Raw genomic sequence first — 27,447 nt, 5'->3', positions numbered from 1 at the left:
ATGAGACAGATACTGCGCCATTTCCTTTCCCCAAAAACCAATTATTATTATTATTATTATTATTATTATTATTATTATTATTATTATTATTATTATTATTATTATTATTATTATTATTATCAGGTCAGGATGATTACGAAGCATTCGCAGGCATGATGGAGCAGCAAACACGAAGTGCTTAAAAAACAATGAAAATTGCCTTTTGAGGAAAGGAAAATGGCACACTATATGTCGCACATCTCGGTGGACACCTGAACCGCGCTGTAAGGGAAGGGATAAAGGAGGAATTGAGAGAAGAAAGGAAGAAAGAGGTGCCGTAGTGGTGGGCTACGACCACCTCCATTTCGATCACCCGGGGATCTTTAACGTGCACTAACATCGCACTGCACATGGGCGCCTTTTAGCGTTTGGCCTCAACCGAAAAGCAGCCGCCGCGGCCGGGTTCGAACCCGGGAACTCCGGCTCAGCAGCCGAGCGCTCTAACCACTGAGCCACCGCGGCGTCAAAATGTGGACTTAACAGCCGTTATGTGAATGGCGAAATGCCCCAAAACTACTACTGCCCCAACAGTAACAGCCAACAGTGACTGCCTTTTTTTTTTAAATCTGAATATAGCAGCTAGAGCCTCGGACCGCAGTGTGAAAGTGCCGCAGTTTTGTTTGAATCCAATATATAATAATCTGCCTATTGCATCACGAACGATTTTATTTATGAGCGAGGTGAAACCAAATTGCGAGGTTTAACTTCCTGAAGCGGCGACCCATAGGCCACGAGAGACGCTGTAACGGAGGAGGCTCCGGATTAATTTCGACCACCAGGTGTTCTTTAACGTGAGATAACATCACGCATCACACGGGCGTTCTTCTATCTCGCCTCTATCTAAATACGACCGCCGCGGCCGGGATCGAACCCGCGACCTTATGATCCACAGCCGAACGCCAAAGCCAATGAGCCATCGCGACGCGTTTAGGTAAAACCCTCGACAGTGTTTTTTTTTTTTTACGAACACATTATATGGGACCTTCATGTATATTGCGTCAGGCATCAACTTCGGTAATCTGGAGCGGCTAACCACGTCAGAAACGAACAATGAGGAGCTCAAGGATTTTATTACCGATGCTGAATGACGAGTTTTAATGGCGCAAGGGCGGCTTTGGCCAGAGAGCGCCATGGCACAAGGTATTTTCCTTCTAGTCAAGGTGGGGTAAAAGACCGATTTCCCAAGCATTTGACCCCAAGCCGAACACCACACAGGGGAAAACTTGTACCCGTTGTAATACCAGTGGGTGCCCGGCGGCACGGGGGATCAAACCCCGCACCTCCCGTATGGTGGTGGTAGTAGTTTTATTAAAAGTAATAGTAAAAAAGAAGGAAAAGATTTTTGCTAGCCCCGGCATCTGCCATCGATACTGAAGCACCTGAGCTGGGGCAGCGGAAATAAAGGACAGCAGGCAGAATGGAGAAATGAAATGAAAGAGGTGAGGGGACAGGAATAGAGGACAGGGGGAGAAGTAATATGTACAAACTATTTACACAATAAGTAATGTGTCCAGGTTGTGCGCGTGATTAGTTCAGTTTAGAGGAATTAAATCACACACGCGCACAGCACTGTGTAGGTTACAACTGGAGTGGGGCGTCCAGTTATTAATCGTTCAAGGTAGAACTCGCGGAGCGTTCGGTCACTGCGTGTAACTACCTGACGGAGAACAGACGGGACGTCAAGCCCGTGTGTTCGAGGAATGCACAGAGGCTCACCAAAGTTCGCTCACGAGTGCGCGCACTGCCCTGCGGCCACAATAGCGTCTTGATGGAGTCTGGTACTATGCCCTGCGCCCTATAGGCCGCGAGCATATCGCGACGAGCATCGGCGAACGCGGAGCAGCGAAGGAGCAGATGTTCTAGTGTTTCCAATGCACCGCATCCGTCACACACATCACTCATCGCGATTCCCGTATGCGATGTCCGTTTTGTAGCGGGAGCTACACTAGGCTAATAATAATAATTGGTTTTTGGGGAAAGGAAATGGCGCAGTATCTGTCTCATATATCGTTGGACACCTGAACCGCCCCGTAAGGGAAGGGATAAAGGAGGGAGTGAAAGAAGAAAGGAAGAGAGAGATGCCGTAGTGGAGGGCTCTGGAATGGAAGAATGCACCATTTCAAATGTAAAGTGCTTATGAAACCACACGCACGGATGCGAAGAAACGCAGTTACGTTTAAATGAACGATGAGGACGAATTGGAGTAGGCCGATATTGAGCGGTAACGGCGTTCCGACGGCAAAGAGGCTGATTTCTTTGAAAACGGAGCTTTCACTGAGCGAAAGAAGAAAAAGTTAAATACAGGTATCTCCTGCGCAGGCTGTTTTCATAAGCAAAGTGAGATTATTTCGTCCTTTTTTCCACGGGTCTCTGAGGCTACACCATATCGCCATAAGCTTGAATACTACGATCACGGAGCCCGTAATGCACCCGACATCATCATCAACGTCACGATATTGAATCGAATGGCGGAAAAAAATATTGAATTCTTCAACCGAAATTTATCAGTAACAAATACGTCTTCCACTGCCGAACAAACGTGAAGAGAGCCACAACAGAAAAAAAAAGAACTACCGAATGTTACTTTCAACGAAAAATTGGATGGAGTTTTATTTTTTTTTTTCAGTACCCCTTTAACACTGTTTCACCGTGCATAAGGACCAGCTCGTTTAAGGGCTCCATTAAAGACGTCCGGAACGGCGCAAGCCCTCGCATACCAGAACGCCGGACTGCAGGGCTTAGTGTTACACCAACCGACAGCACCCTTCCCTCTCTCGAACACAGCCGACATACCTCTAAACAGCCCACACACAATGTGTGCAACCCCTTTGTAACACACTACAAAAGGAAAAAGAATCCGAAAAGAGAGCAAGGGGTGGGTAAGTGGGGGGACCGCGCCGGCCCTGATGTGCGGGACTCGCGCTCACACTCGTTGCTCGCGAAAATGTGGTAGCTACAGATACATGCGCATGCATGCCTCAGGTCCGCGTTCCACAACTCTAACGGGTGGCGGGCAGAGAAGGATGAAGGTAGATAGGGGGGGGGGGGGGGGGATTCACAGAGGCCGATAGGAGAACTGTAGACAGGGGGGGGGGGGGGGGGGGTACACTAGCAAGCTCAGCGAAGGGAACGTTTTCCTAAAAGCGGAGCCGCGGCGCGCTCGCATTTGCAATGGAATGGTGCGCGCACGCTGCCAGCGCCGATCGGCCCGCGCCAGTGTAAAAGAGAGAGAGGGAAAGAGGTGAGGATGGGTAGGAAACTAACGCGTGCCCGCGCCGCCGCACGAGGAGGAGGAGGGGACGCGCGGCGTTTACGAAGAGGGAGAGAAGGAAGAGGGCGAAAGAGAAGAACAGATCAAAAAGAGAGAGCTCTCTCTCCTTTCCAGAAAAAAAGCGTGTCAGCGGGACAGGCGACCGCCTCATCCCCGGCGCCCTCGCGGTGCGCCCGGCCACTCGCCCGGCGCCAGTCTCGGTCCAGCCGCCGACACCAGCCATGCGCTGCCGCTGTGGCCACCTGCGGCCGCTGATGCTGCTCGGAGCGCGGGCCGCGGCCCTGCTGCTGCTATTGGGTGAGTACCTGCTCGGACCCCGGATTACCACGCTCGGACCACGGGTTCGCAATCTTGCGTCGCTTACGCTAAGACAGCAAGAAGGATGACCTCTGTTGCAATGCAACCCCTTAGCCCTCTGTAAAACGCGTGGTTGCAAAGCGATGCGTAGGAATGAGCAAGTGACAAAAGTACAGTAAGATTGGAACCATCCCGAAGGTAGAGCGTTCTCTAAATGGTCAGATATGAGCGCGGAGGCAAATTGTTGCGAGTGCCGACTGTTGTAGAAAACTGCTCCACGGCGGCCTGTCTCCCGCCGAAAGTGCTTGCCCCCACGCCACCGCGGACAGACCTCCCGACAATCACTCCGTCGGGAGTCTAACAAAGTTGCGAATCCATTGTGGCCGAAAGGAGCGCGCGAAATGGCCTTTTTCGACATCAGCGTATACCGTCAGATCTGACTCGTGAGAGCCGCCACAGACGGCAAATAGAGGCCATCCATGATTGGGGCTTCACGCTTCGTAGTTTCGATTTGAACAGTGCACCCTCTGTGTCCAGCGTTATAACCTCGAGCGACTGAATAATTACTTACACATACGTTAACTTTAACGATGGCACGCATAGAGGTGCAAGCATATGTAGCTGAAGGCAGTTATTTCACGTAATGGTCTCCGGCAGCCTGGCTCGTTGCGTTACTAGTAATATCTGAGGGCGGCGTCTTTCAAAAAGAAAGTAAATGAAAAAAAAAATGTCCAAGGTGAGTTGCGAATGGTCCCTTTGACGCCCTCACACCTTAATATCGAGAATAACTTTTCGGATGGCGCATGCGATCTCAAATATCTCTGTACTGGACTCTTCCCTTGCCACTGGACAGTCCAGCCCAAATTGGCCTACATGGGCGGTGACGTAACTGCCATGCTATGTTAACAAAAATGACGTCGGACATTTCTCGATCACAAAAACTAGAATTCAGGTGTTTGGCCAGAATACCCACGCAGAATAACTTGCTAGCGCTTCCCAGTGCGTTGGCACGCAGCTTGTAGCATTGGCCACATGCAACGCATAACATTTACTTTGAACATGCGCAAAACAGTTATTTGATCAGTTAACACCTTTGTTAACTAGTAAGAAAGGGGTGTTGAGTTTTCTATATTTTTCAAAGGGACAGCCAGAAAGGAAACATTATATGCTGGCATAGCATCTACGACATGACGATTACATAGGTTATCTGAACAAGCTTGGTCAAAACTGTTGCATTTGCTGCCATGTTTGCAATGCCAGCTCTCCGACGTGTATCTGATGAGCCATATCGTGCGCCCCACTGTGATTTCATCCCGCCTCTAAAGGTAAGCAGTTTTGCAAAATCTCGCAGGTTCCATCTCTAGAACCGCCCATCAATGTCGTTCAACTACAACAGATAGGATCTGGACTTAGCATTTTTCGGGGTTTTAACGATATATGCGTGACACTCGGCGATATTTGATGCACTATATATTGCACGACAACTGTTCAGGTGCTAGCGATAAGTATCGAAAGGGGAGTTGGTATTCGCTATCAACTCTTTATACTTCAACTGAGAAGCATGCTTTTCCGTATGACGAAGATGCAACGTAGCAAGCTCTCTTTACAGGTCGCTCACTCGCGGCTACAACTCTGCAGAGGAGTGGGGGGAGCTAAATCGTAGTTGACGTCGACGTAGGGGTTGCTGATGAAACAGCTTTTCAGTGTAATAGCTCGTAAAACACAACGGTTTAAAATGAGCACACGCGACAAGGTTAGGTTAACGTTTGTAGGTGCTAATAATAAGTATCGAAAGTGGACTGTTAATCTTTGCTATCAGCAAATGTTTACACTTCCACCGAGAAGCATGCTTCTCCACATGAAGAAAGTGCAACGTGGCAAGCTCTCTTTACAGGTCGTTCACTCGTGGCGCGAACTATGCAGGTGGGGGGGTTCAATCGTAGTTGACGTCGACGTAGGTGCTGTTAATGAAACAGAGTTCCAGTATAATAGCTTGTAAAACACAACTCTTTAAAATGAGCACACGCGACTAGGTTATATGCGCTGGACTAGACTGGCAGCGTCGCACTAACACCATTTCCATAGCACTATTTCCAGGCTCGGCCTCGAGCCTGCACCTGGAGATTTCTGCTAGTAGGTAGCCATACTTTTACGGCGCTCGCAGGGTGCCGAGTCTCAATAAAGATAGTGAAAAATATCTAGGAACTAGGGCTGACGGTTAGGTTCAAAAGTTTTCTCGGGTCATTTATACTTTTTTCCTTAAAAAATTGAGCCCAAGACGGTGCGTAAAAGTAAATGGAAGAGAATAAAGTTTTTTAGTCCAATATGTTTAGAAACTCCCCCAAGATGGAGTCATTATGTAATAAGGGAGCAATTACTCAGTGGCATCCACACAAGCGCAGCGATACGGATACAAGGGAAAGATGTACATTATTCCCAGAAGCTTCGAAGTTGAAGAAAACCTCGTCTTGATCCGATAATCGAACCCTGGACCGCCGCCTATTCGGGGGAGTTGCTCTACGAACTAAGGTAACCCTGGAGGCTATCAGTAGGATGACGATGTTGAATGGATCAACAACTCAAAGTGGAGGCAGTGGTATTCCAATCTGATTTAGATTAGTGCGGTATGTAATCTTTTCCTTGTAGGCGTATATTTGCGCTTTGGTGAATGCTAATGAGTGATTACTTCCTTATTACATAGTTCTTTATTTTCAGACTCTGCGATTTAAGTTAGACATGAAGCTTGATGCTTCGTCCCACTCATTTCTCAGTGCGCATGAATCGCTAAGGTTCCGATCATGTTAGTGCGGACGAGTGTTGCTGAAAGGACTTCGATGACCTGCTTGCGATGTTTCCTGCTCGAGCAACTCCCCGGGCGTGAGGATTATACAAAACGCCGGGGGCAGAAGGAATTAACACGGGCAAGACCTGGCACTTGAAGGGCCACATTAATCCCCTCTCTCCAGTGCGTTTTGTAATCCTCAAGCGCGATGAGTTCCTCCAATTGCAATGGCGTATCAACTAGCCCACATGAGCCCATTACCCAGCATGCGAGTATCGAGAAACCTCGCTTCGAATCTTTGTCTTTTTCGTGTTCTCTTTCAATCTTGTTCTTGTTCTCGAATCTTGTTCTTTTTAAAATCTAGAGCATCGATCCAATTTCAGCTACAAATATATATGGAGTATTGCAGGCTGCTCTAAAGAAAGTAACAGTAAGAAAAAAGGAGAGACAGAATCGAGGCGGTAATTTCTGTTAATAATTTACCAAAAGCCATTACCGGCCAGCAGCGCCCTACAAACGTCCCTTAGCATGCTCTGTTGTATGGCCTCGAGTCTTAGCACACGTGATATATTCCCGCTGAAAAAATTAGACAGGACGGAAAGTGCAGCGGTTTATTACACTGATCCGCAACTATGGGGCAATCACAGCCCAGCTGACTATACCAGTTTTTTTCTTTTTTTTTTTTTTGCAGTGGGATTACTAGGTACATAGCATTCCTATTTTTTCTTGTTGAAAGTCGTCTCAATACGTTCATTCAATTCTCGCATTGCTTCTAGCCATTGTCGAAAGCAATGTCGTCTGCCGGAAGACTACATAATCTTGCGGGTGCAGCGCGAGTCTGTAAATAGCCATGGAGCGGCTGACGCCGGCAGATCACTCACAAACATTATTCGCTTAGCGGCAAAGCAAACACAGAACTAAAACGTCAAAAAGTGCTGCAGAAATGTGCAGAGCAGAAGGTTTGCGGCTTTTTTCTAGAGCCCTGATCTTGCTTAGTCACGGTCGACACCGGAAAACTAAACAAGGAACTCTAAGCCGCACCGCAAGGACAGTAACAAGACTGACACTTGCCGTAAGGCCTACGGCCGGAATGAATAATATATCGTGCATTTTTAAAGCACACGTAAAGCATTGTGAAAGCTCTAACATTAGAGAGCTTTAGCATAGCAGAGGTGGACTAGCTATAGGAGTTCACTGGACGCCCATGACACTGCACATGGCCAGCTCGCACCTGCCTGTGTTGTAAGCCGTATACGTCTAAGGTAACATGTCATCGCAATGCTAAATCTCCCTTTGGCGAATCAATGGACAGGTAAAAAAAGAAACGTTGACAAAAGCGACTCGTAATAGGCCTGCACTTCGGTTATTATTTATGTAATCTGCAGTCTCGATTCGCCAGCGTGTTGGCTAATCGGGAATCATCTGTTCGAGGGACCGGCTCCTGGTTTGATGGCGCCAGCTCTGTATCTTATATTACGCTCCAGGTATTTATGCACTGACACATTTCGTTCATACAACGAACTAAACTTAACTGCCCTTGTTATCTCTTTTGCTCCGTTTATCTCCCTTGTCTAGTGTACGGTAGCCAGCCGGGCAGTTAATGGTCAACCTCTCTGCACCTCCTTCGGTCACCCCCTCCATTTTTCCTTTTTATTTATTTATTTATTTATTTATTTATTTATATTATTTATTTATTTATTTTCTTTTAGGGGAGTGTGGGAGGCGCCGATCCCACGGCGTAGCAACAATCGAGAACAAGTACTTAACAGTAGAAAAGTTTGCAACCGATCGACGCATCGCGAAGTCCTTGTAGCACATTTCTAACTCTCAGAGGAGGAACGGAGAGTTTCAAGCCGTGCTCACTTATTCCACACGAGCTTATCATCAAAGCAACTGTGAAGACAAGTCTCAGTGGGCCTATATCGCGTGATTGCTGCTTTCTGATGAAAGATACACATTTACTGCAAAGAGAAGTTCTACTAGCTAGACAGCAGTCGCCGCCGCAGAAAACTAGGGGGTTTTTTTTCTCTCCTGTTTCGGAACTCGGAGGCTAGACCACACCAGCGATCATTGAGGCCGTATTTCCCTGACATCAGCACATCACAATTTCGGGTCGAGTAACGAGAAAAAATATTCTGTGTTCATCTGCAAATTTCTCAACAATCAATACGTAGCTTGCTGCCAAACTAACATCAAATAAGCCATAAAAAGTCAGACAATCAAACTTTACAGAGAGCAAAAACTGAGTAGAATTGTACTCAGTGTACCCCTTCAATGGACATAAAACGCGCGAAAACCGGCGGCAGAATTTTAAAGAGGCTTACAATCGTCGGGGCACAAGGAAAGATCTGACGTTACATAGCTGCTCTTGAGTATTCCTCTGAGAAACAAAAATAAAATATAAAAAAGGGCAGACGTTCGGAATTAAGGCTCCACACTCGAATCGCAGTTCTGGTGTCTCTGCCTCCGCTGCTACCCCTGGCCTCGTTTCCACGAGGCGTAAAATTAAGCGCATCGCGAAATAAAAACACCGCGATCTGAGATGCTTTTTTCCAAATCTGGGGCGTGCCGGGACTTTCTACGCACGGGCGAATCCGCGCCTTAAGACGACGACCAAAATGCTCCAGAGCAGGCTAAGAAGAGCAAGAACAGCTCGAAAGTGCGCGACGTAAACAAGAGCACACACGCCACAGCATAGGAGCAAAACAAAAAGAAAGAAAAGAGAGAGAGAGAAAGAAAGAGGGGGCTATATACTGTGCTTAAGTGAGCGTAACGCAATTCAAACGTGTGTGTGCGCGCGCACGTGCGCTAGCTACAGCGTTGTTTGTGTGTCTTTTATGCGTCACTCGGTCCCGACGCGAGAAAGCCCGCTTCGCTAAAAAGCGAATTCGCTGTTGCGCGCATCTACCTGTACGCCTCCCGCTGGCGGCGACCCGGGCGACGAAAACGGACTGGAGAAACCACTCCGTCGCATGGTTGTCTCTTCTTTCTCTTCCCGTTTTTTTTAGTATGTTCTTTTTTGCATGAGCAGCGACTCAGCGCAGCGTCTACGTTAGGGGCCGACCCGGTCGCCTCTGCGTGCCGTCAGAGGCTTAGGAGATGATAATCTCGGCTGCCGGCAGCGTTACACTTTACGAATGCATTTCATAATACCTGATTATGCGCGGAGACGGCTCAAAATATACGACCGAGCTAGAGAGTGTTCCAGAAATAAAAGGGGCTGACTGTTCAAGTTCTTTTAAACCTACTTTCAAGTTGAACCTTTTTTCTTTTTACTTCTGTTTATTACGCGCAACTGAATTCTCTCTTTTTACTGCTTCTGACGTTCAACTGCTTTTGACATTCGCGAAAAATTCAGAGCGATTTAAGGCACTGGTGCCTTACAGCCCGGCCCCTACTCTGCTCAGTAAAAAAAAAAAAAAGAAATTAATGCACAGGCGATCACACGATGGGATGCGACAAATCTGCGTTAGCAGCATTGGTTCTATGCTTCGCTTTTACATTGATCGCTTTCCCATTGCGCATTTGGATTGTGGTGCATGGAGCCTTCTGGAGAGTGAAGGTCAGTGGAAGGTTGGTGGAGGCTTGTATAGGCGTGAGATGCATTTTTACCGATGGGCGCTCCGGTGCAACGCTCTAAACATGAATACGCCTTTACGGGAGTAAAAAGGTAGTAAGTCGTCCTCTAGTGCAAGTGCACTTGAGGACAGCTTACTCCCTTTTTAAGCCTTTCTGTTTAGAGTGTGGGATGGTTTATGGCTTATGGGTGTTTAACGACCCAATGCAACACGGCTTATGAGGGACGCCATAGTGAAGGGCTCCGGAAATTTCGGCCTCCTGGGGTTCTTTAACGTGCACTGACATCGCACAGCACACAGGTCTCTAGAATTTCGCCTCAATCGAAATTCGACCGCCGCAGCCGGGGTTGAGCCCGCGTCTTTCGGGTTAGCAGCCGAGCGCCATAACCACTGAGCCACCGCGGCGGCTGGAGTGTAGGAGGCACCTTCCAGGATCGCAGGTATCCCGGATCGGAAGGTGCCCCGACGCGCTCCGATCGGCTAGCGATGCTGGGGTGTGGAAGCTCCACACGGACACACACACAGACCATGGCTTTTTAGCGGAAATAGGATATACTGCTTACGCAATAAAAAGAGAGAAAAAAAACAGGAATCAGGGTGGTTTTACACGCTACTTCCATTCTCCCAAGGGCGGCTCAACCGCTCCATATGCACTACTAGTTCTGGACAAGTCGTTGTTAGCGCGTGCTTATTTCGACAGAAGCCGCGGGTTACTTTGAAGGATCGCATTTTCAGCCGAAGTACACCGCTGCGAAGAAGTTGGTAACCGTACGCCCATTCAAACCTCGCAGTACTGACCCAGTGCCACAGCGCTGCTGTTTAATTTCAGCCCAGATTCTTTATTTGTGTGGCGTGCATTCCAGTCACAGCCATGCTGTAGCTTCTATGCGACGAATGACATAAGTTACAGTCGTTGCTTTATCAGGCCTTCTTAAAAACGAAAAGTATGAAAACGTTGCGAGAAATCCAACAAGCTAGCACAAATCCAGCATTAGATGAACAAAAGTACTGAGTTGGCAGCGCGACTGGCCAGGGCAGACGGTGGTCCCGGGTTCGAACCCCATACCAGGACGAATTTTTCGTTACTGTGGAAGCTGTACAGCTTTGCTTTGTAGCCATATGGATGTGCCTGGGTGAATGCTAATGAGTAATTACCCCCTTACTACAAATCTACCCCACCTTGGGGGATTCCCCTACACATGCACTAAAATGCTGAAAAAGTGACAAAGCAATATCGTAAATAGAAGGGCAGGAAACAAATTATGTCGTCAGCAAGAATTTCAATTCTCTCCTTATTTTATAAGGCACGGAGAATCACGAAACCCAATTCGCCACTGCTATAACGGAGGGTAGGCCATAATATTCGGAGGACGGGCACCCTACGTGCGGATGAGTTGGAACAGCTTGTTCCGGGCGTACACGCACGCTCTTGCGATGAGCGCCCTGTAATAATCAGCGCCCTGTAATTTGCGTTCGCCTTCGTAAACAGACGGTGCAACCCAGTGCGCCCGCGGCGTGTGCGCACCCCTCTCCCTCCCTCCCTCCCTCCACGGTAGATGAACGCACCGGGTATGACCCAAAGGGTGCCCCCGTATTGAAATGGAAGTCAAAGGCCAAATTAGTTCCACCTCCTTCACCTCAACCCCCTCCCCCGTCTGAGCCTGGCGGCCAAGCGCGTCGACACACAAACACACATGAACACTGGGCCGTCCCGGCAAACGGTCCAGTGTCAAGGTCTGATTGGCGCCGCGCCGGGGAAGAACTTCCTTCCTTCACTATGCCTGCTTTCCTTCCTTCCTTCCTTCCTACCTTCCATCCTGGCTGCGCCCGGTTCGCCGTTTTGCCGAAGCCATGCAGCGCTGGTTTCGTTCAGAGCGTAACTTGCAGCGCACGGTCTCGAGATCCCGTATGAAGCGGTGTGTTGTACTGCGTGTGTTTGGCTACGAGCGTTGGGCAAGTGGGGGAGGAGTAGATGGGCGTTTAGTCGTTAGCCCAACTGCATGCTTCACGAACCGCCGCCGGCAGTTCCTGTGCAGTGTTTTCGTGCCTTACGCGGCCGCCCATTACGTGGTAGCGTGCCGAAACACTCCTCCTTCCATGCCGAATTAGTCTCGCTCCAACCACGCGTCTCTTCTCACGTTGGCGACCTCCGCAGCAGGGGGCAACGCGTGACTGCGTTCACGTGCGTACGTGCTGCGCACGTGTATGCCTACGAGTGTCACAGGCTTGTTTGTCTGTGTGTGAACGCAGTCGCAGCTGCAGAGCTGCGCGCCTGCCGGATACTGGGGATAAATTTCACAACGCGAGAGCGCGATGCGCGCGCTGTTGAGAAAGTAGACGCTTTTCGTAGCATCATTTTTAATTATAGAATAAGAGCTATGACGCCCGCTGTATTGGAGGACTTCGGATTAATTTCAAGCGCCTGGAGATCTTTAACGTGTCTCGTATTCGGCTGCTGAACCGCTTAGCTACCGTGGTCGGTAAGGTGCTTAGTACCGAAGGTTGACTTCCAGTTTATCTTTTTCCGCATTTGAAATCTATCAGAGAGCATAACGCGAGGCGTTCTACTTTACGACGTCTAATTCTTAAACCGCATATAATATAAGGTAACGTATTTTCCTGAAAGCGGCATAGCTTCAGTCCGCGGTCGTCTCAGGCACGACGAACGCAGTCACGACTCCGCAACAAGGCTGGCTCCACGGGTGTTCTTGCCCAAAGCTGGCTTGCGAAATGAAAGCAAGAAGAAAGAAGAAAACGAGCCCAACTATAAAAGAACGAACGAACCAAAGCGCGCGCGCCGGTCTAAGCGTTCGGTCACGACGGAACGCAAACGCCCTCCGGAACGCCGGCGGGCGCTCTTGGCATGCTGCCGAGACCATTGAATAAGATCGCTTCTATGTAGCAAAGTGGCACGCGGCGCCGCTTTTTACGGAAGAAACACGCCACTGTGACGTAACCCTGTCTCTTTTTTTTTACTCTTTTTACTTTTTTCCTCTTTCGGAAAGGAGATGATAGCGCGTTCACGGCCAGCAAAGCGACGTACACCTGTGTACGCTATCACGCTTGTGTGTACACGCTGTACGCGAGCACATACACGACCTGATGGGAGCGTACAGGGCGGCGGGAGACGTGACTGTTAAAAAGAAAAGTGGGGCACCCTCTTATGATCCTAAACGAAAATGGAAGAACGCGGTGAAGGCGCGCGGCAGCCTATTCCTCGAGCGTACGCTTTGAAAAAGGTCTGCGGCGGTGTGCTGACGTGTGCTATGCTCGGCAGGATCAGTGGGTGGCTGTCGAATCGCGCTTTAACGCGGTATCGAGCTCGCAACGCGTCGGGCCAGAGTCACCGCACGGGCAGGCATACGAAATGATGGAGCTCTCGAATGTGACCCCCATGTGATGCACGCTATATACGTTTTCATTTCCGGGGTACCCGAGTGAGCGAGTTGTTGCAACGACACTTTGTATTTCTTTGCCAATGCAGGTCCCCTCCTGTCGTTACCGAATGGCACAGAAGCTCAGGTAAGATGAACACATGTTTTCTTTTCTTTGTTTTTTTTTTGCTCGTATCTCGTCTATAAAGAAAGCAGAACTTCGTCTCTCTCGGATGGCAGACAAATTATTTGCATTCGAAAAAAGCAGAGCAGTCACATTAGCACGAATTCGGCAGCTTGCTCAAATGGAGGCTGCCGCAATACCTCTCGGTTCAAACGTCGCATTGTACCGATGCTTTTCCGTGATTCAATTAATATTCCTTTAGGCGAAACCATGCCACAATTCGTATTCATTAATAGTGAGTTTCGGAACAGTGCATGAGCATAGGACCTTCATTATACTTAATTTAAATATATGTGCAATAAAAATGTAATAGTACTTGTACACCCTTTGATAAAAGTAAAGAGCCCCGGGGGTTTGCTTCGAGTCACGGCCTGTGGCTCGTAATGAATCGCCAGTGTTCCACATTTCTTAAGTAGGGTAATAACTAGTTCTCATACCTCACCTCTCACCCCTCCCCGCCCCACCACTAAAGTTAGGTTTTCCACGGGTGTTACGAGATACACGGCTTGGCAAACACCCTGGACCCTAAACTTTTCACAAGTGCTGTACATGTACAGCCAGAGACAAGGCATCCTGGTGTATAGGTACGGTATATGCTAACGGTTGCCAGATTTCACTAGCACACGTTACAGAAACGATGTCCAAATTTCTCCCCCAGAAGTGTGGTCCGGAAACGCCGGCTGATAATAAACATATGCGGTTTGGTTGCTGCTAGCGTGTTCTGGGTACTTCTGTCCCCGATAGTATGCGTGCATGTACAGCAGACTTATAAACAACCAGTGCAGTTTTGGTTAACTACCAGTCGTTTGCTTCGCTTTTGCGCAACGGCTTTATGCTGTGATCTCTTGGCTAACTGATGTCGACATCTGTATGTGAATTCTGCAGGGCTGGGTGTCGTGAGACGTTGCGTACCCAAGGCTAAAGAGATATCAAAACGCCGTGCGCGTTGTAAGACGTGCGAGAACATTTTCGTGTAGTTGCTTTCGTCCTTTTCAGGGGTCGTCTTAAATTATAGGCAACGTCGCGAAGTTCCTTTGATGACGGATTGCAATTAGACGCTTTTACAGGTACCCAAATTCTGTGAGTGTCGAGAAAGGACACAGAATCGAAGATCACATCTTGAACCTCACAAACGTGCAACCCCGTGCGCCGCAGGAATTAAGCAAAATACGCTTTGTATGCAGTACTATGTCGTCCCGCTGGTTCGTATGCTAAGAACCAGCGGCTACGCATGTTTAATAATGAATCCCTCACTTATGCACTCACGACTGCGCAGCTTATCAAGCTTCCGAGGCTCTCCGGCCGACTGCGGTTGCCCTTCTTCCGCAAGGACCCGACGAAGCCGCATCAAAATGGCCAGAACATGGAGACAGACCTGACAAACTTTCTCCAGAACGGCGCGCAACCGGGTATGCCCACTCTGCACAAGCTGCTACTCAAGCAGTACTCCACGCCTCCTATGACCGGCGGCAACATGCCGCAGGCGAGCCACTTGTACCCGACCTCGATGGCACCCTTCGGCATGCCCAGGCTGCCAGCGCCGAATGCGGCAAGGCACATGGGACACCCGCAACTGCCGCACCTGCCAATGTACCCTATGCCACCCCACCTGGCCGGCTTCCACCCGATGAGACCGTACTATCCACGGCCGGGCGGAGTGATGCCGGGTATGCCTTCTAACCAGTTTAGCGTGCTCCCGCCACCGCCGCACCCTCCACCGCCTCCTCCGCCGCATCCTCCCAAGATTAACAAGAGGCCGGGCCCAGCGCCCAACGTCGTCTTCGCAGACAAGGAGCCGCAGGGCAGCGGAGGAAACAACTACGAGTCAGACGAGATCGACGAGGAAACGCCCATCATCATACGCGGCCGCAAGCACCACGGCAAGAGGCGACGGCCCATCGTCATCGAGGAGGAGGTGTCCAGCGAAGAAGAGGACTCGAGACCCATCGTGGTACGCGGCCGCAAGCCGTACCGAAGCCGCGGCCGACGGCCGCCGCATCTGGACGACCAGGACGAACCCGAAGAACCGTACGCCAGCCGCAAGAGACCCGTCACTTATATCGAAGAGCTGCCCGAGTCGCGTCCCTACGGTCTCCGAGGCGGGGGTAGCAGCGGCGGTTTCGACGACGAGGGGCCCAAGCCCTCTGGCAGTTTCCTGCACGACATTCCCACGGGTCCCAGGAGTATACTGAGGTACACGCCTGGCGCAGGACGCTTCTTTCACCCAGACAGCAGCCGCTTCGACAGCCTCATGACTTCCGAGCAGAGGAACAACCCTAGAGCCACGACTTCCCCCGGGTTTTACACGGGAGCGCCCGGCAGCATGTTCCACGACCTGGGAAGCATCATGTCGCACCATAGGCACCCGGATCTGTCGGGATTCCTCGATGAGCCTAAGATGGTTCTCTCCCCGCACATCGACGCCGTCACTTCTCTCCGGGACCGCCACGAAGCGCCCAGCTTCTTCCCGAACAAGCTGGAGCCGCCTCCCGGCAAGGACATCCCACCGATTGTTTTCCACCTTCCAAACAAGGGGGCCGCTAATCGCGACAAGTACGTTCAAGCTCTCATAGTTCCCATCCAAGGAAACATTGACCAAGTAGCCGAAGAGACGCTCGACAAGGCAACCAGCAACCGCCTGATGGTAAGTCCTCGGGGACAGTCGTACGTTATACTGCCACCGAGAACTGAAGGCCTCCAAAACAAGCAGCAGAAAGAAACAGGGCCCGTGGCCGACTCTCTCGAACAAGACGGTAATGGCAGACAAAGTGGCCCCGTCGCAGCCCAGTCATTCATGCCAGTTACGTACGTGAGGCCACCGAGCGGCTTGGAGCCTTCTGACAACAGGGTTCAGCCTGCCTATCACCCCGTCGATCATGCCCAGAGCTACGCGCAACCCACGGCTATCCGCATCCTCGTAAGGAACCCTTTGGACGGTACGAGCAAAGAAGTCTTTTCCAGCAACATAAACACTGGAAGCTCGTACCAGCCAGTCGTAGGGGAACCCCAGTACAACCCTGGTAGATATAACTACGGCCCCGGAAATGACCAGAACAGAAGCAAACTCGTCATTATCGCACTCCCGAGAAACGAGAACAGAGGCACTCAGGGAATGGGCTCTCCGAATTCGCGATCGAGCAGCATTGTGAACACTTATTACCAATCGACGATGCTGAACAAACGACTTCCTGCCGCGTCCGCCGAATCATCCACAGTTGTGCCCTTGGCGTACAACCAACGACCTAGTTCCCAGAACTTCGCACCAAAAGTGCCTTATAACGTGGTCGCTCCGCACAGCTCATCACCGTTCACTCCGTCCAGCAACAAGCACAAAATCAATAACTTGGACAAGACAAGTTACAGCTCGGTGTCTTCCTTTTACGGAGCCAGCACCCCCAGTCAGCAAACCCATCACAGGCAGAAACAGACTGCGTCGTCTTCGAACCACGCCAGAAGAGCGTCTGGCTACGGCTACTACCGACAGCAGATCACGCCAACTACAACTTCAACCGCTGGCATCGGCGCTACTGCGCAGAGACGAGCCACAGACTCACAGTACGCAAGACGAAAGTACACCTCCGCATCAGACAGCTTGTTGAGTGAGTTGCCGTACGACGCCGGCTACACGACTCAGGACTACCCGTCTCTGTCGAAGATACCCGAGACAAGCTTCAGTTGCCACAACAGGGCCCCCGGATACTACGCCAGCACTGAACACAAGTGTCAGGTAAGAAATAACTGCAACATTCCACTCATAAAGAGCTGCTTTTTCCCTCTCTTGCTCTATCTCTAGAAAGGCATATCTACATGAAAACAACGCCTATGATATAAAAGCTATGATAATTAGCATTGTCACTTAAGATAACATCGCTAGCGCCAGTGACAACTTGCAGCTTCTCCCATGGTCAGTAACTTGATATTCGGAGGCGAATATAAGGGTTAGGAGGGCGGGGAGGAGGGCTCCCTATAAATTTCGTATAAGAAAACCGCATTTCTTGTTTCCACAGAAGGTTAAGAAATGCATTTTGCAAACAAGACCGCCCCTCTAAGGGCTTCCGATAAATATGTCCCTGCTCTTACAGCAACAGGTTTGTTGTTTTGTTGTTAATGTTTACGTACTTATAACAACTACAACAAAAATGGTCATAATGTCTATGTAGGTATTTAGAACAAAAAAGCCCACAGAGGTTTAGAAATTCGACGCACAGAAGAAAACCGCGTTTTCGCCTCCACCTCCACTTTCGTACGCAGGTGTACCACCACTGCACGAACGCCGGCTCCCTGCAGACGTTCCTGTGTCCCAACGGCACGGCCTTCAGTCAGCACACGCTCGTGTGCGAGTGGTGGCACGACGTGCCTTGCCCGCCGCACATCAAGGCACGCCCCGCCGCAAAGGACTCGTCCCTGCAGAGTCTCGCCGAGGACCCCAGCTACCCGGTCTACAGGTGGCCATCTGGAACGCACCCGAGCACTACTCGGGCGCCCCAGCCGCCCAGCTACAGCAGTTCCGTCAGCTTCAGCGTCGCCGCCGGCAACAAGGCCCACACGATGGCGCCACTCAACGGCGGCGCTAGCGGAGGAATGTCCAGCGAGTACGCCTTGAACCTGGGCAGAAGCAAGGTGCAGAACTCTACCCTGGCCTTCCAATCCGGCGGCCATAAAGTCGTGCGGACCCGAAAGCTGGTGGCGAAAATCCGCGGGTCCTCCGCGTCACAAGGCGGCAGCGGACAGACGCGACAGAGGAGCAAGGATTCGTCCACGACGCAGACCCCAGACGCCAAATCTAGCGCCGAGTGACCCCCCCTCCACTGACACGTACAGCGACGTTGGTCTGGAACAGACCGCACGACACGCAGTGCGGTGACTCAAGAACCCCGAGACAACACTGCCTCAACAGGGCGCGCCACCGACAAGGCCACCGGTTCAACTCAACGAGGAAAGCGTGTGGGGTCGCTCCGCACGCGTGGTGTGACTTTGAATACCGTGGCGCGCCGTAAGGACGGTACGGTCGAGCATTGGTTAACAAGAACTCCTACTTGACAGACGGGTCAATCATTTCGGACGAAGTATTTGGAAAGACAATAAGAGGAAAGGGATCAGTTCTTGCGCGAGTGCGAAACTATAGTGAGTTTGAGTGTGGACATTTCGTTTTACCGCGTGATTGTGGCTGGCGCCAGCCGTTCGAGATACGTCGAAATGGAAGCAAACCACGGCGCAGAGCAGGCGCTTTGCGCATTAACACTGCCGGACTGACTCCTGCGGTCCTTCATCTGCTGGGCAGGACACACGACCGCAGGTCATCTCGTTTCTCCTTTGTACATAACACTCTCGTGACCTCATATCTTTTTTTTTTTAGTATTTGAGCGCCAGAAGCTCTTTTTTTTCTTGCGTTTTGTTTAATAAAGATGTATTTAATTAAAGAAAACTTAGCAATTCCTACTTGCCTCTTGTTGAAGCAGAGGACAAACTGGCTCTAGGAAACGGTTCTCGAAGATTAACTTCAGTGACAAGTTCCAAGCGACTGCATTGAGCCCATTAAGCTCAAGGCGTTTTTGCATACGGTTTAAGAATATAAGTGACACTCAAGCAGTACAGTAACTTAGATGAAACCTGCACACGCAGCATGATCTGGTACGTTGGGTCAGCGCCTGACTCACGCAATCGCTTGAGGATTCTCTGCTACCAACAACGAATATGTATGGCAGCGCCAGCCAACATGTTAAATTTTTCTTTTAGGGCGAAAGTACTATTGGCCTTCTTCCTAACCTGGAAAATGCTACTGCGTGGTAAAGCCTCTGAAGTTAGTCACGTGATGCGGGAGATAGCTGGAAATAAACAAGAATTTGAATGAGGGTGACCTTGGCCGACCTGGAAAAATAAAATATTCCCGCGACTGGGTTTCGGACCCGCGGAGGCGCCAACAGATAAGCTACGTTTCCCACTTCGCGAGAGGACTATGATATCGCCGCAGCCCATCACGCCTCGTGTTAAACTGCAACACACTATCGCGCTGTGCTTAGCACGTCGTCGTCTCCATCAACTTCCATCTGTGCGGAAGTCACGTAAAGAAGGGAAACTTTCAACCGCGCTTTCAGCTACGTGGCGTTGGTGTCCGCCTGCAAAAACCTTGCATACTGAAGAAGTTGGCGCGGAACAACGAGGACAAGCGAGACAAAGACGAGCGCTACTCACAACTGAAGGTTTATTCCAGACAATGCTCGAATAAATAGTGAAACCAACAACAAAAAACAAACAAACGTCAAGAACACCACAAGTTACCCCGTGAATCCCAATGACTTGGTTAAGAACAGATACTCCCTATCAGAGAAGCGGATGGAAGGTTGACTAATGCACTTGTCGCCACTGATGCGCATATGAAAGGCTTCCATGAGCTCACGCGTGAGTTGCTCCCTGTGCCTGAATAGGATGGTCGTTTTTTCAAAAAGCGGTTTACACTGAAAAAACGACCATCCTATTCAGGCACAGGGAGCAACTCACGCGTGAGCTCATGGAAGCCTTTCATATGCGCATCAGTGGCGACAAGTGCATTAGTCAACCTTCCATCCGCTTCTCTGATAGGGAGTATCTGTTCCTAACCAAATCATTGGGATTCACGGGGTAACTTGTGGTGTTCTTGACGTTTGTTTGTTTTTTGTTGTTGGTTTCACTATTTATTCGAGCATTGTCTGGAATAAACCTTCAGTTGTGAGTAGCGCTCGTCTTTGTTTGTCTCGCTTGTCCTCGTTTTTCCGCGCCAACTTCTTCAGTATGCATATTAACCAACTAGCCCAACTTTCTGCTCTCCTATGCAAAAACCTTCTTGCGCAAAACATTTCGTGGTTATGTAATGCTAAAAACCAGCAGTTTTTTAGAGCGAGAGCTCTACTCATCGAGGTACAACTTCCGATTTCGATGTGGATGAGACAATGACCTTCACTGCCTCACAAGGTAAAACCGAACTTAACTGCGTGGTGGTATGGCCCAAGGAATGGTAGTATGACCACGTGAACATATGACTATTGGGTACCTGACCTTGACCCTTGATTTGAGACAGTGGGCCCCACATCGACAATGATCTTCAATGCCTCACAAGGTCAAACCGAACATAACTGCGTAGTGGTATGGCCCAAGCTATGGTACCACGTGGTCATATGACTATGGCCATTGGGTACCTGACCTTGACCTTGGAATTTGATTTGAGACAGAGGAGACGATGCTTAACAGAGCTTTCGCTCGCATAACTAGGTTCAAGCCACGTTGAAGCCCAGCCATTTTTTCTTCACGCTTCTTTTTTTGTGAAAAAATGCATAAGCATTGCTATTTAGTGTTAGGTAAGAAGAAAACAGCCGCATTTTATTTCTATCTAAGTTCTTAAATAGACACTGAGGACAACTCTATCCAATTATTGTTCTTAGTAAAAATAGATTCTCCAGCTCTTTCCGCTTATATTAACGTTTGTACAGCAGCAAAAGGCACATTTATTGCTGAGAAAACTGGATTTAAAACTTTTCCCGCCACTCGATTCAAACTCGTGACGTCTACACCGAGAAGGACTCCGTGATCGCCGATATAAGTGAACGGTAGTAAAGTCTAGCCTCTGGGATCCGCCACAGGACCTGTGTCAACGCACGGATCGCAGTAAAGAAATCTGCTGGTAACGACGGCACCTGCAGGTGCCGTCGTTACACATGTATTTCATCTTCCCAGCTTAGCTTACATGACCTTAATTTCTAGCGAAAATAGCGTATTTGTCAATGTAGCGGGGTAGGAGTGACAATGGGGAGGGAAATCCCCCAAAACACCCCCTGGCATGGTTGAGGCTCTACACAGAAACGCTGACGGACAGTTTCCGATTTCATGGCCTCCCTAATGCTATTACATTAAAAGCGATTACGCGCAATACTGTGCTTACAACAGCAAACGTGGCCATTACCAAGCAGAATACGTAGGCCACTTTTAAGACCTTTAATTATTTCATAGCGGCAGTTCTACGAGACACACTCTGAGTAGTTTATAGCATTTTTCGCTGGCAGTAACACAGTGAGCTGCGGCGCTAAAAAGGAACAAAAACGATATGCCAAGCAAGGCTGGTGTTGAGTCGTGTTGTGTTTTACGGCACATAGACAACTAAGGCCTTTGTGCGCCAAGCACAAGGTATATAGGAAAAATGTTTTGCTGAATTTTATAGAAATGTGAAAAAACATCGTTGGTGTAGAGGGCCTAAAACGTTAGTGCCACCTAGTGTTGTGCTGAGATTTGTGGCAACTAAGGCCGTCATGCGCCAATCTCGGAGAAATTTTCTGGATAATTTTATAGCGATGCGAAAAATCTTCGGTGGTCTAGAGTGTTTAAAAAGATACAACTACCCCGTGATGACAAAGGAAAAATAACTTTAGAAATGGTGGGGACTAAATGGGCCAGCCAATGTCGAAAAGGACCAGATGTGTAGCCAGGAAGTCGCATGCCCGCTATGGAGGCCTAAGTCCGCCATTCAGCCATCTAAGTACCGTTGCAGCTCTCTACAAATACGTCGAAGTGTCCTTGCAATTTCTTCGTTACAGCGGTACGCGACCATGGCAGCAACTGGCGCATGCCAACGGGCTTCCACGTCACAGTGTATACCGTGAACCTGGAGCTGGAGTTTAGTGTGCCGCCGATGTGCGTTGCGAGTGCACCAACGGTATGCGCTAACATATACTGTAGCGATGAACAAGATATGATGTTTTAAGTTTTCATGTATAATTTTTAAGAGCAGTAACATTTGCGTATCTGAAGAAAACACCAGAATTTTTACGCTGCAGAAACCAATATGTCTCAACTTACTAAGGCACAAATTGGTTTAAAAAGAAATTTCGTGAAAAAGTGCTTTCACCGGTGCATAAAGGCAGCGACAATAATGTCGCCTTTTGTGACGTAATAAGGCTTCGGTTCTTCACAAAAACCCATGGTCGTACTTCGTAGCTAGGGAAGCCCTTTGCACCGACGACTACTTGACAGCGACGAGGCATGGAGCACAGGAAGTGGATGATGACTATCTGGTCTATATTTCTCCATCTGGTAGCAGATGCTCGAATTTCTCGTCGGCATTGTTGGCCCTTTATGTCCCTCGGACGAGTGCCAACTATTGCCAGATACGTTGAGTTGTACTGAGGACAGTAGACTGGCTCGGCCGCACCATAAAGAGTGCGTAATGTTTTGCGTGGTTGTCCTGCTGAAACAAATTAACGGCCAAATTTCTTGCGTGACTCTTGAAGTATAACCATCTCTTGAATTTCCTGGAAAACCACTTATGGCATGGTACCTTGAATCGATGGAGACCACTCCAATAGCGAACAAACAGTCTTAGACTAATACGTTCCCACGTTCTTGCTTTAATGCGGTAAGTTGATAATGAGTACCATATCTATACAGCGTTCGGGGCGACGCAATAATGTATACTATCTCTCCCAGACAAGAACTTCGATTATAGAGTGGTCTGAGGGGCGCTCAAAAGTGCGCCTGCGACGCCTATAGCGGCAGTCACCGGGTTTCGAGATCAACTGGCAATTAGTGCCACGAGCATGGACACTGCAGCATTCGCGGCCGACCGAGATTTAGGCCCGCGTGATTTGCTGGTCGCGAGCGCTGGCTCTTTATCGTTGAAATTGCACTCCGGCTGAGCCGAGAACACACCACGCTGCCGCCACACCGCTCGCAGCATAGCTCGCAGTGCTCCATGGCCTCGCGCGATGCGATAACGCCGTGAACCTGCATGCGTGCTTTCTCGTGCGGGTTCGCGGCTTAGTCGCCACCAGTTTTCTTTCAGTGATAACAGAGCGGGCACTTGCGACCCACAAATCACGCAGGCGTGCATCTCGGCCATGCGATCTCAAACCCGGTGGCTGCCGCAAGGCGTAGCACGCGCAGTTCGGACTCAGAAAAGCATGAACAGCGGGAGCTCAAATATCGAGAACCGCTGCTTTAGTTTCCAGTTCGGGAGCGCAGATGTACAACTGCAACAAAACAAATACGCCCAGCAATGCGCGCAACATCAAAGTTGGACCTGCACAGTAAGCAGTATAAACGGCGATGCTCAAACAACATGAAGCGCAACTTTCGAGTCCAGACCGTGAACGAGTTAAACTACAATCAAACGAATACGTCATGCCATGCGCGCAACATAAAAGCTACCTAGACCTGCAGAGCCAGCAGCGTGAACGGCGGGGCTCAGACAACAAGAAGCGCGGCTTTTGTAACCACGAGCAAACGAGCCCAATTACAACCATGCCGAACACAGTTCCTGCAAAGAAACGGCTGCAGTCGCTCGTGCTTCACACCAATCTTCCGAAAAAAACACGACTGACTGCTCAAGAGTGGCCACTTGCCTCACAACGGCGAGGATCCAACGCATTATCGAAGTTTTCCCGGCCATTCCTGTGCAGCCAGACCTTCCGGTGGGGCGTTGGTTTTGCCGGATGGAATAGCGAAAAGCCTTTTCCCGGCCGTTGTCCTCGGTAAGTTCGGCATCACCACAAAACGTAAGCGCTGTCAACGCTGCCGACACACTTCCCACAAAAACACTGTCGCACAAAAACAAAACGAAGCAGTGCCGGCGTCTACTGAGGAGCAAAACAGCGTGCGCTAACACTTGGCCACGGCGTCACGATGCCTAGGCCAATCGGAGGCTCGATCCTCCAGCGGCGCATTGGGAGATGGGAGAAGCAAGGAAGTTCATTACTTTTTGTTTATTTATTTAACGCGCACAACCTTTCTGCTGCGGCCCGCATGGGCCTCATCTAGAAAAATGGTCACGCTTAATAATAATTGGTTTCTGGGGAAAGAAAATGGCGCAGTATCTGTCTCATATATTGTTGGACACCTGAACCGAGCCGTAAGGGAAGGGCTAAAGGAGGGAGTGAAAGAAGAAAGGAAGGGAGAGGTGCCGTAGTGAAGGGCTTCGGAATAATTTCGACCACCTGGGGTTCTTTAACGTGCACTGACATCGCACAGCACACGGGCGCCTTAGCGTTTTTCCTCCATAAAAACGCAGCCGCCGCGGTCGGGTTCGAACCCGGGAACTCCGGATCAGTAGTCGAGCGCCCTAACCACTGAGCTACCGCGGCGGGGCATGGTCACGCTTGCTAATTGATTCTGCCCGAGCACTGTTCTGAAGGCTCCGGCGGGTGCCGATTGTTTAGCGTTTGTGTGATCACTTGTGTGCGTTTGACCCAACGTTTGCTGGTTAACCATCTTGCCGGCGCTTGAAAGCCACCTGCATGCTCTGCAGGCTGAACTGCAGAGGATATATCGAAAATGGTTTCGAAAGCGCTAGACCGTTTTTTAAAAGCTGCGTCACACGGTCGCCGCCATTCTCGAGCGCTCCCGAGCTTGCGAGAACTAGCTTTCGGAGAGTTGTTGAGCGAGTCTTGAAAGGGCTTTCGCTTTTCAAGCGGCCAGTTTGTTGATCCTTATACGCTTGGGACGATCTGGTGCCTTGGCACCCTCCACCCTCGCAGTTTCTGCATTGGGGGGTAACGTGAGGGCAGCCTTTATTTGCTATGCCGCTTTCCGCCGCATTGGTGGTAGCTCGTATTGTCATGTTAGGGAACTGCTCCTCTCCATGCCCTAGTTTGTGACACGTTTCGCAAGCGAACGCATGGCGTGATTTAACAGGGTTCACGAGAACAATAAAAGATCCGAGCACAAACCTGTAGAACAGCAGCTTGGGCTTGTACGGACGGAACACGTCCCGTCCACGTTCTGCGCTGTTAACATCAGGGAGGAAACTTGTAGGAAAGTTCTCTTGCCTTGAATGCGACTACCGCTGTCCCATTGTCCCCAATGTGGCGGGCACTGACGATGTCGCATTTGCGGCAGTGAAGGCTTGCCATAAGCTGCTCAGCGGTCATACCACATGCGTTGTGCATCACACCCCGAGTTTGGTTCCTCTGTGTGCCCTCGTAGGCATGGAAGAGGGTGTTAAGATACGAAAGCATTCCGCGCCGCACAGTGCTCTGTGTCAATCTATTCGGTTGCGACAGTGCAGGTACTGGATTCGGATGCTCCGAGTCTATTTCCTTGCCCGCCGCGGTGGCGCAGTTGTTAGGGCGCTCGGCTACTGATCCGGAGTTCCCGTTTTCGAACCCGACCGCGGCTGCTGCGTTTTTACGGTGGCAAAACGCTAAGGCTCCCGGGTGCTGTGCGATGTCAGTGCACGTTAAAGATCCCCAGGTGGTCGAAATTATTCCGGAGCCCTCCACTACGGCACCTCTCTCTTCCTTTCTTCTTTCCCTCCCTCCTTTACCCTTCCCTTACGACGCGGTTCAGGTGTCCAAAGATATACGAGACAGATACTGCGCCATTTCATTTCCCCAAAAACCAATTATTATTATTAGATCGTGGTCCGAGTCGTACGCATTGTAGTCAGACATTGCGTCGCTGTTGCAATGATAGGGCTGGACCACGTTGGCTTTATGCGTAGGCACGAATACGCAGGTACCATAGCAGTGGTCGGATATGCCAAGCTGTCGCAACAAAGGAAAGCGTCCCCCGGGCGCGTTTCTGCTCGTTTGGCGGTGGGCAGAATGGGTAGTTTGGAGGTGAGTAAATCGTCGCGCTTGCCTTTTGCATATCGGACAAAGATCCCCAGGTGGTCGAAATTATTCCGGAGCCCTCCACTACGGCACCTCTTACTTCCTTTCTTCTCTCCGTCCCTCCTTTATCCCTTCCCTTACGGCGCGGTTCAGGTGTCCGCCGAGATGCGAGACAGATACTGCGCTTGCTAAACCCAGTGCGGATATCGGCGTGGGTATGTCTTCTTGATTGGATCCCACGTCGTCTGGTAATGATACGGTGCACGATATTCCATGCAGTCCACGATAGTACACGGTCACAGCTTCTTAGGCTAGATATGGCGAAGCGGCAAAATGTCGGCGGCGCCGATGATGCGAGGTTGGAGCCAAGGACGCGGGACCCACCGTGCAGGCGCGCGCTCTGGAAGGCCCGTTTTAGGGTGCGACGGGGTGAACGTGTTTTCGGGGCCTGAGAGAGGTCGTTGAGCACGTCCGACGTCCTTGAGCGCTCGGCGTAGACTCCCTGGCCTCCGTTAACTGGCCGTTCCGCGGCCGATAGCCAATCCGGGCAACGGCGATATCGATATCGAAACTAAGCGATAAAGTAAAGCGATATTGAAACTTAGCTGTCGAACTATTCTCGAACACCAGGCCGCCTGTTCAACGTGACGTCCGCCTTTTCACGCACGACAGGGGTGCGGTTGCGACTGCATCATGCAATTCAGGTTTGAGCAGGTCTGCACATAGATGGACGATCGCTTGCCGTCCGGTCCATACCTGGACCCAGCTTCCTCTCGGGAGCCCGTTTCAGTTAAGCGATGCGAGACCCGTAGCGTTCAAACTGGAGAGCATCCGACACCAGAGTTAGATGGGCGTTGGCCGGGACCGCTGATGCAGTCGGAATTATACGGATTTTCGATCTAACCGGTTTTGAGTTAACGGGTTTTTGATGATGATGCTAGATTTTTATGGCGCAAGGGCAACTAAGGCCAAAGAGCTCCAAACACGAGGTTTTTGGTCGACTCGGGCTAAGTTAGATGTAAAAACCCACTAGAAGTTAACGGGTTTTTACCGTATAAATTATTTACTAGTCGTAGCGAATTACAACATGGTGATCAATGCATACTAATGTCTTACGCATCGTTACTAATAAAAAGGGCGCAACAAAAATTTGGTACCTGTACTCCTTCGAGAATTACTACTAAGGCAAAGTGCTTGCAGGACACATTGTGTCCTGCTTAAATCAGGCTAAATTTTAATTACCCCCAGTTTAATTCCTTTTCTCACAGTGTGCTCATTTACATGTCAGATGCTTGTTCGAAAGAAACACAATGTTCTGCTGGTACAAATTATAACAGAGATGTGCACAAG

The 27,447-nt window shown here is 50.0% G+C and overlaps 1 protein-coding gene and 1 non-coding gene across 2 annotated transcripts; one reads left to right on the top strand and one right to left on the bottom strand.

Annotated features, from left to right (window-relative positions):
- Positions 1-429: 429 nt before the first annotated feature.
- TRNAS-GCU (transfer RNA serine (anticodon GCU)) lies at positions 430-501 on the bottom strand. The gene has a single exon. It is a non-coding gene; the product is annotated as a tRNA-Ser (tRNA).
- A 2,990-nt stretch (positions 502-3,491) lies between these two features.
- On the top strand, positions 3,492-18,942 carry LOC144097017 (uncharacterized). The gene is made up of 4 exons (XM_077629811.1): positions 3,492-3,607; positions 13,452-13,489; positions 14,802-17,252; positions 17,777-18,942. Exons 1-4 carry the CDS (start codon positions 3,532-3,534, stop codon positions 18,320-18,322), a joined length of 3,111 nt encoding a protein of 1,036 aa, XP_077485937.1. The 5' UTR covers positions 3,492-3,531; the 3' UTR covers positions 18,323-18,942.
- The last annotated feature ends 8,505 nt before the right edge of the window (positions 18,943-27,447 follow it).

The sequence above is a fragment of the Amblyomma americanum genome, chromosome 7 (genome assembly GCF_052857255.1).
Source record: "Amblyomma americanum isolate KBUSLIRL-KWMA chromosome 7, ASM5285725v1, whole genome shotgun sequence".
In the NCBI taxonomy this organism is placed as follows: domain Eukaryota; kingdom Metazoa; phylum Arthropoda; class Arachnida; order Ixodida; family Ixodidae; genus Amblyomma; species Amblyomma americanum.
This window is presented reverse-complemented; position numbering and strand designations above follow the sequence as displayed.

What these genes read in the sequence shown, in the direction of transcription:
- LOC144097017 (XM_077629811.1), top strand. Translation starts at nt 3,532, where the DNA reads ATGCGCTGCCGCTGTGGCCACCTGCGGCCGCTGATGCTGCTCGGAGCG. An exon ending in GGCCCTGCTGCTGCTATTGG is followed by an intron (nt 3,608 to 13,451) that starts GTGAGTACCTGC and finishes TTGCCAATGCAG; the next exon opens with GTCCCCTCCTGTCGTTACCG. An exon ending in GCACTGAACACAAGTGTCAG is followed by an intron (nt 17,253 to 17,776) that starts GTAAGAAATAAC and finishes TTTCGTACGCAG; the next exon opens with GTGTACCACCACTGCACGAA.